Source organism: Tiliqua scincoides, chromosome 2 (genome assembly GCF_035046505.1).
Source record: "Tiliqua scincoides isolate rTilSci1 chromosome 2, rTilSci1.hap2, whole genome shotgun sequence".
Lineage (NCBI taxonomy): Eukaryota > Metazoa > Chordata > Lepidosauria > Squamata > Scincidae > Tiliqua > Tiliqua scincoides.
The window spans coordinates 33424893-33434223 of record NC_089822.1 but is presented as its reverse complement, the minus strand read 5'-3'; the positions used below and the strand labels follow the sequence as shown (position 1 = coordinate 33434223).

Below are 9331 nucleotides of genomic sequence, written 5' to 3'. Positions count from 1 at the left end.
ATGGAGGTCAGAACCTTCTCTATAAGGAGGGAATAAAGTAGTTTTGGTTTTTTAAACAATGGGGAAGAATATGTTTATGAAATCAGATGGCATGGAGGAAGTAGCCAAAAACTGCACCCATGAACAGCAGTATGTTCCAAACTGATAGTACTACTTCCTTACACAATAAAATTAATGTAGTCACTGTCAAGTTAGGATGATGACTATTCATTGTTTAAGATGGCTATGCAGTGTTTCTCACACTGTGGGTCAGAAACCAATTTCAGCTGGGTCCTCATTCATTTCAATATTTTGTTTTACTATGTTATATGACTACATTTGGAAAAATGTTACAGATTTGTACTTGTAACAGGCTACTCTATATATGCTTTTAAACAAAAATAGTAAATGGGACTTACTCCTGGGTAAGTGTGGGTAGGGTTGCAGTCTAGGATTATTAAAAATTGTCCTGCCTGATGTCACTTCTGGTCGGTCCTGACAGATTCAGATCAAAAATGCAACTTCATCCCCCCCTCAAACTGATGGTTAGCACTCAGCTGGATATTCATGGACTGTCAAAAACTAGCAGATACCAAAGTGTAAGTAATTAGAAAAATATAGGAATGTCATGACTCAGTCTTGTAAAAGTAGTCAATTTTGAATGCTTCATCCAAATGGAACGTCACCACAACTGCAATTATATATACAGTTACCCGAGTCCCACTGAATTCAAGGTGGCTTACTTCTGAGTAGATGTGTTCATTTTGCTCAAGGTGCTTTAGTATTACTTAACTAAAATTTGGTTGCAATGCATAGACAAATCATATCAAATAATGCTAGTGAAATATTACTCTACAACAGAGAAGAGAGCCTGTTGTATAAACAGGTCATACAACATCTTCCTTGAGTTCTCTACTTCCCCTGAATGTTCCTGCCTGATGTTCCCAAGATTTGAATACTGTACGTTTGAACTGGTGGAACAGATTATACTTCATTTTGTATCCTGTAACATTGTCTTTGAATTTTTCAAAACATAGTTTGGTTCACCTGACTCTGCCACCCTTCTAATCTGCAAGCACACATGTCAAAGAATTCCATTGTTTGGAGCAGGCAGGAGGGCACAGAACAATAACTTGTTCCAATTCTATGTCAACTGACTTTTCTCCTCCTTACTAGTTAAAGTACAACTACAAAGGATAAATGAGAAGTTGTCCTTTATGCCAACATAGACTTCTCAACCCTAATTAAGGAAGTCAGACTTAAGAAACTTGTTCTTTGGTTGCTGTTTCTAATCTTTAACTAAAACCAGAATTACATTTCACCTTTCTTCCAAAAATGGAACTCAAGGCAACATACAGGGGATAATCAAATAAGGTCTAGTCAGAAGATAATTACTTTAAAATTTCATTCAAGTTACAGAGTTTAATTGCAGTTTTACACAGTACTATTTAGAAAACCTTATTTTGCAGTTGAAGGACATCAAGCACTTAGGCTGCAATTAGATACATGACATGGTGTTTTAAGTTAGAGTTGACAAAAGGAATAAGAATTCTGAATTATGCCAGACCATCAGCAACAGCAGAAGAGCAATCTTGAGTAGCCATTCCAAACTACAGTATTTCATGCAACATTTTATTGTAAAAATAATTTACAATTAACTTTACAGCTGACTTTTACAAAGTGGAAAGCAAGTACAGAGAACCGAACTTTTAAAGTAGTATCACTTCTGAATGTTGTTGAAATTTCCCAGCCTACCTGCATATCTGAAAACTGGTACAGTCACACAAGCCACTTAATCAGCCAACAGTTAACAATGCAAAACTGTCAAGCTACTGCTACCATTACTAAATAGACATGCAGAGTCTAGAATTCAATCAAAGCCAAGTCAGCTGCAACTGCACTATTCTAACCAGACATTCTAAAATAAATGCATACTGGACAAGTGAGCAAGTAGAAGATAAACATTAAACCATTTAATGGTTGGCTACTTTTACAAATATGTCTTTTTTCGGCCCTATATTTTGAGGTGCACTGCAGCATTAGGTCCTTTGCGTAGCCACATATTATTTTGCTCCTGTCTGAAGAGACTTCTTCTCATCAGCTGCCTTCTGCTTTTGTTGCATAATTTCAGAGTCCCTGTAAAAGAAAAGATGGAGGCTGCAGTATACATTTCCACATTTGCAGTTATAAATCAAGTGTTTTAAAGGTCACTGTCAATTCCAGATGCCTGATTCCTCTTACTCTTCTCCTGTCACAAGTATATTTTTAATTAGCCACATTTTAGCCCAAGCACATTTCCCATTTTATATTAACTTTCCAAGTACCCAATACAGTTGACCCTCGTTATTCGCAGGGAACACAAGAACATAACAGTCCCATTGAATCAGGCCATACATAGGTCCATCTAGTCCAGCTTCCTGTATCTCACAGAGGCCCACTAAATGCCCCAGGGAGCACAACAGATAACAAGAGACCTCATCCTGGTGCCCTCCCTTGCATCTGGCATTCTGACATAGCCCATTTCTAAAATCAGGAGGTTGTGCATACACATCATGGCTTGTACCCCGTAATGGATTTTTCCTCCAGAAACTTGTCCAATCCCCTTTTAAAGGCATCCAGGCCAGATGCTGTCACCACATCCTGTGGCAAGGAGTTCCACAGACCAACCACACACTGAGTAAAGAAATATTTTCTCTTGTCTGTTCTAACTCTCCCAACACTCAATTTTAGTGGATGTCCCCTGGTTCTGGTGTTATGTGAGAGTGTAAAGAGCATCTCCCTACCCACTCTGTCCATCCCCTGCATAATTTTGTATGTCTCAATCATGTTCCCCCTCAGGCGTCTCTTTTCTAGGCTGAAGAGGCCCAAACGCCATAACCTTTCCTCATAAGGAAGGTGCCCAGCCCCGAAATCATCTTAGTCGCTCTCTTTTGCACTTTTTCCATTTCCACTATGTCTTTTTTGAGATGCGGCGACCAGAACTGGACACAATACTCCAGGTGTGGCCTTACCATAGATTTGTACAACGGCATTATAATACTAGCCATTTTGTTCTCAATACCCTTCCTAATGATCCCAAGCATAGAATTGGCCTTCTTCACTGCCGCCGCACATTGGGTCGACACTTTCATCGACCTGTCCACCACCACCCAAGATCTTTCTCCTGATCTGTCACAGATCAGGAATCCATTCCCACACCCTCTGTGGATATTGAAACATGCAGATAATAGAATCTGCATGTCCAGGCCACCAGAGAAACTCTGGACATGAGCAGAAGTGCCTTCTGGTTGCATCCAGGTGTTCTGAGGCACAGGGAGGCTGTGTGAAGTCTCCTCATGCCTCAGAATGCCTCCGTCCTGAGGCAACCAGCAGACTCTTCTGGTTGCATTCAGGAAGTACACAGAGGCCCTCCTAAGTCGTGCTAGGTCAAATCCACAGGTCACAAAACCACTGATAAGGAGGCCAAACTATATAGTTTATAGTCAGAAACAGAAACACCACACTTCGAAGTTGCTCCTAGTATTTTGCAGCATAACAATATATTACTCTGGCTAGTAGCAAGAGGCCAGAATATTCTCTGCCTTACTTCTGCAGTCCCAGGCAGTTGGTTATATTAGATTTTGGGGGAGAGCATAAAGGGGAGGAAAACGAGTTCACTGTAGCTAGTCCTTTTCTGCTTGGATAGAAGAGCTGCAATGGCTCTTAGTTCTCTACCTGAAGGCAGAGATCAAAGCATAGTCTAACACATATCGTCTAGAATACAAATAGCTGGGCAAACCTACCTTTGTTTCCTCTGAGAAGCAGACAAGGTATCCTCTTTTCTTTTTCCTTTGTTCTGCTCTTGGGTCTTCTTCATGTTTTTCTGGCGGGCAAGTTCACGCTGGTTCCCACCTAAAAAAGGAAATAGATCTCTTACCAACAGCTACTTTTATATTAGTATAGGCACATTACAAGTTGCCCCATCCACATTCTACATGACAGCAAGCCCAGTTGTTATTTCCCACACACACCCCTCCATATTACCATAGTTGCATCAAGAAGACAGAACATTCCCAAGAGAAAAATGATCCACTACCAGACACAAAATGATTTCTGGTATCCCATTTCCTCTGGCTTATCCTTATGCACTATGCAAATGGCCTAGGGACACATCAACCCCCTTAAGACTTGGATGACCCTGGCATCAGTGTTCCTTAAGAGACCATTGCTTTGATGTTACACCCCTCATTACCATCACAAGAAAACCAAAAGCATCCTAGCCATTATCAAAATGCAATTTGATCATGTTTTGCCATTCTTCATCTGCACTTACTCATTTTTCCCTACTTTCATTCCAACTTCCTTGCAAGCCCTTCTATACCCTCCCATCTGTGGCAACCTGTAGCCACAACCTGAAACTGAAGTTTATCACTACAGTACAATTTATACTTTGAACTAAATTTCTAATATTACTGCACACACATCAATTTTATCATACTGAAACTTACAACAGTTCTTCAGACTAATGCTACAAACATGCACAATTTTTAAAAGTAAATCTAAATTTATTTGTACACCTTCAACCATCAAGGCTAGATATATCAACAACTGCGCTTCATACAGATACATGTACCAGGATTGGCTATAGCTCTCAGTCAAATTCAGTAACAAGTCCAAGAACTCTCCAATAATTGTCAATGTTAAAATTCCAGCTGCACACAGCCACAATCCTTTCAAGGTTCAAACCTTGACAGTTCAGTGGCAGACTTTATAGTTTGCATGCACAAGATAAGAGTTCAATCCTTGGCGTCTCCAGAGACACCTGAGAAACACTCCCCTGAAACTCTGGAGATCTTCCAGTCAGTAAGCCTAACTAATACTGACTTAAGCAGACCAAGAGTCTGACTGTGAATAAGGCAGCTTCCTAGAATCCCCTTCACTTTCCTATCAACTGAGTTCATTACACAAATCCTTGCTCTATCACCAAGTTTACTGAGTGACTTTGGGTAATCACTATCTACCCCGGAGTTGTGAAGATGGAGATACATACACCCCAACCATGTACATCTTCAAAACGGTGTATTAATATACTATATAAATAAAATACCACAATCTTCAAATGTCCTGCCACTATTATAAAACTTCATTCCTAGAGCTGTACTGCAATGTCCTGCCACTGTAATGTCCTGCCACTATTATAAAACTTCATTTTCAGAGCTCTCATTTCATTAAGATAAACATTAATCTCAAGTCAGACTGTGTGAACAAAAATTTAAGCACCCAGAATGGCAGTCATACATTTGAGGGTCAGCTCTCAACAGCAAATTAGATTACCAAACTGAGATTAAGCACTTTAGAGTTAACAGATAAAACTACTAGGAGCCTCAATAAGGTTGCAACCTCATACATACCATATTCAGGCCACTTCTACTGCTCTGTGCAAGAAAAGGCAATAGGAATCAGGAACTATCTTCAGCCTCATGTTACTGAGATATTATACAGGCCAGTGAACTTAATGAAATTTGTACTTAAGTACATCTGCATGTGCTCATTTAGCATTCACTGAGGTCACTTGCAATCATAATGGCTTCTTAAAGAAAACACCTACTGAAATAATCACACTGAGAAGTAGCTTGCAGGACAACTCAAGTTACTGGCAGGTAAGAGATCATAAAATATCCGATAACATCCGAAGGTCGCCAGTTTGAGGCTACCAGCACCGTGCGACCTTGAAGCAGCCGACAAGCTGAGCCGAGTTATTCCATCTGCTCTGAGCGTGGGAGGATGGAGGCCAGAATGTGCGACCAGATCAAGAAAGAAACATCTGAATGTTGTGGTTTCTTGAAAGATAGAACCTTTCAAATTGTAAAAATCCCTACAGGGATTTAACTTTGCCTGCCTACATAAACCGCCTTGAATAAAGTCCGAGGAGAAATCTGAGGACCAAGAAAGGCGGTATAGAAATACCTGTATTATTATTTTTAAAACCAATCCTAATTTAGCTTTTGAATAGTAAGTTTACAGTACTGTGGTCAAGTATATAATGGGCATAGTAGAAGAACCTGATTCAGCTTAGAACAGCCATTTTCAACCACTGTGACACGGCACACTGGTGCGCCGCAAGTGGTCCACAGGTGTGCCTTAGGAATTTGGGGGAAAATCATTCATTAATAGGGTCAATGGGGGATGTGAGCCCCCCACAGGCAGTGTGGGGTGCCTTGTCAACTGTCAACAACTTGACAAGTACCTTCTCTGTGTGCCATGAGCTGAAAAAAGCTGAATATTTGCTAGCTTAGAACTTGAGACATATTGGGCATCTGCTAGTCACTGAGCCTCTCCGAGTCTTTCCGCAATAAGGCAAGCAATTTGGTGAACACGTTTGACAAGGGGGTCTTTTTCTAGGAGGTGAATAAGAACATAAGAACAGCCCCACTGGATCAGGCCATAGGCCCATCTAGTCCAGCTTCCTGTATCTCACAGCGGCCCACCAAATGCCCCAAGGAACAAGCCTTACTGAGGGAGAATCAGCATGGCTTCTGTAAGGGTAAGTCTTGCCTCACGAACCTTATAGAATTCTTTGAAAAGGTCAACAGGCATGTGGATGCAGGATAACCCGTAGACATATATAGACATTATATATCTGGACTTTCAGAAGGCGTTCGACACAGTCCCTCACCAAAGGCTACTGAAAAAACTCCACAGTCAGGGAATTGGAGGACAGGTCCTCTCATGGACTGAGAACTGGTTGAAGTCCAGGAAACAGAGAGTGGGTGTCAATGGGCAATTTTCACAATGGAGAGAGGTGAAAAGCAGTGTGCCCCAAAGATCTGTCCTGGGACTGGTGCTCTTCAACCTGTTCATAAATGACCTGGAGACAGGGGTGAGCAGTGAGGTGGCTAAGTTTGCAGATGACACCAAACTGTTCTGAGTGGTGAAGACCAGATGTGAATGTGAGGAGCTCCAGAAGGATCTCTCCAGACTGGCAGAATGGGCAGCAAAATAGCAGATGCGCTTCAATGTCAGTTAGTGTAAAGTCATGCACATTGGGACAAAAAATCAATACATATAGGCTGATGGGTTCTGAGCTGTCAGTGACAGATCAGGAGAGAGATCTTGGGGGGGTGGACAGGTCGATGAAAGTGTCGACCCAATTTGCGACGGCAGTGAAGAAGGCCAATTCTATGCTTAGGATCATTAGAAAAGATATTGAGAACAAAACGGCTAATGTTATAATGCTGTTGTACAAATCAATGGTAAGGCCACACCTGGAGTATTGTGTCCAATTCTGGTCACCACATCTCAAAAAGGATGTAGTGGAAATGTAAAAGGTGCACAAGAGAGCGACTAAGATGATTACTGGGCTGGGGCATCTTCCTTATGAGGAAAGGCTACGGTGTTTGGGCCTCTTCAGCCTAGAAGAGAGGCAGCTGAGAGGGGACATGATTGAGACATACAAAATTATGCAGGGGATAGACAGAGTGGATAGAGAGATGCTCTTTACAATCTCACATAACACCAGAACCAGGGGACATCCACTAAAAATTGAGTGTTGGAAGAGTTAGGGCAAGAGAAAATATTTCTTTACTCAGCATGTGGTCGGTCTGTGGGACTCCTTGCCACAGGATGTAGTGACGGCATCCGGCCTGGATGCCTTTAAAAGGGGATTGGACAAGTTTCTGGAGGAAAAATCCATTATGGGTTACAAGCCATGATATGTATGTGCAACCTCCTGATTTTAGAAACAGATTATGTCAGAATGCCAGATGCAAGCGAGGGTGCAGTGGGTGGGGACGCGAGTGAGGCAGTGCCTCCCCACTGGAGTCCTTCAAAAAGCATGCCCTGTGAGGTGCCCAAGCACCCACCACCCACGCACAGAGCACGCCTGTGAACACACCTCACAGGACAGTGTTCTTTTCTAAGGACTCCATTCAGGAGGCACTGCCTCATCTGCCTCCCCACCCACTGCACCTCCCTGGTCTTTTCAACCAATTAAAAACAGACAGCCCAACAGGACTGCTTCAGGATAAGGTGGTAACTATCACACTTACCTGAGAGTAAGACCCACTGACTAAAAGTGGACTTACTTCTGAGTAGACATGCACAGGATTGGGCCTTCTGGCCTCCCAAACAACAAAGGCCACCTGCACCCTAACCCCAGAGAAATGCTGCAGGGGGGGGGGTAGAACAGGCACCTCCTTTTCTAGCTCCTGGGCCAGCCACTACCTTTGAAAGAGGCTCTGCTCCACCGGAGGTGCTCAGTGTAAGCGCGAGTCGAAGTGCGACTGCGGCCCGAGCCCCCTTGGTGCGGCCACTTACTCGCCAGACAAGCTTCGGTCGCACCAACAGGCGCTCGCTCGACACAACAGGGAGCGACGCCTCCCTCTGGCCTGCAGCAACTGCCAGGCCCGTCGCTGCGAGCCGCCGCCATGATTTGGACTGGAGGCCCCTCGGACAAGACAGTGACGGCGGCGGGGCGGCCACCCGCTCGCCGCTCCCTCCAGCCGAGTACTTACGGGCCATGTCGAAACAGTAACCCCAGCGGCAGCGAGCACCGTTACACGCACAACGACTCTCACTAACCCACTCCGACTGCCAGAACCTTCTGAGCGCCCCCACCCGCCGAGGGGTCTCTTATATAACGGCCCGCCTCTGTGACGTCACGCCGCCCTTTTTCCCCCAAGCCACGCCCCCAGGTCGCGCTTGGGTCTTACTGCGCATGCTCGGCTTTCCCCAAGTTGTTTTTGTTTTGGGTTTCTTACTTTTTCTTGTCAGGCTGCAAGCCTGTCCACACTTACCCAGGAGTAAGACCCATTGACTATAACAGGACTTACTTCTGTGTAGACAGGCATAGGATTGGGCTCTGAGGCTGCAATGCAGTTCACACATACCCGGGAGTAAAGACGCATTGACTATAACGGGACTTACCTCTGAGTAGACAGGCATAGAATTTGGCTCTGAGGCTGCAATGCTATCCGCACTTACCTGGGAGTAAGACCCATTGACATAACAGGACTTACTTCTGAGTAGACAGGGATAGGATTGGGCTCTTACTTGTGCTGTGCTTCCTTGCTTGGAAACAAACCCTATTGTATTTCTTTTTTCCAAACTCCTAATTTCATTTATTTATAATAATAAAGGAACAATAATAGGAATAATAAAGAAATAGTAAAGGAAAAACAGAGTAAAAGAAAAAAACATTAAAGATACATAAAAGATATAAAAAATACAAAGAATACGTCCAATAATGTAGCATACATGAAGTTAAATGTTCTAATTACTTACAGTTTTATATGTTAATAAACTAAATTTCCACCCATATATATATATCCCTCTAATCTACCTGCTATTTCAATTTCAGATTTCTATTTTAGAC

The 9331-nt window shown here is 43.0% G+C and overlaps 1 protein-coding gene across 1 annotated transcript; it reads right to left on the bottom strand.

Moving 5' to 3' along the window:
- Positions 1 to 1367: 1367 nt before the first annotated feature.
- Positions 1368 to 8578, bottom strand: SERF1B (small EDRK-rich factor 1B). Its single transcript, XM_066617068.1, has 3 exons — positions 8472 to 8578; positions 3762 to 3870; positions 1368 to 2115 (listed from the first exon to the last, which is right to left on the bottom strand). The coding sequence occupies exons 1-3, from the start codon at positions 8476 to 8478 to the stop codon at positions 2043 to 2045; spliced, it is 189 nt and encodes a 62-aa protein (XP_066473165.1). The 5' UTR covers positions 8479 to 8578; the 3' UTR covers positions 1368 to 2042.
- Positions 8579 to 9331: the final 753 nt, after the last annotated feature.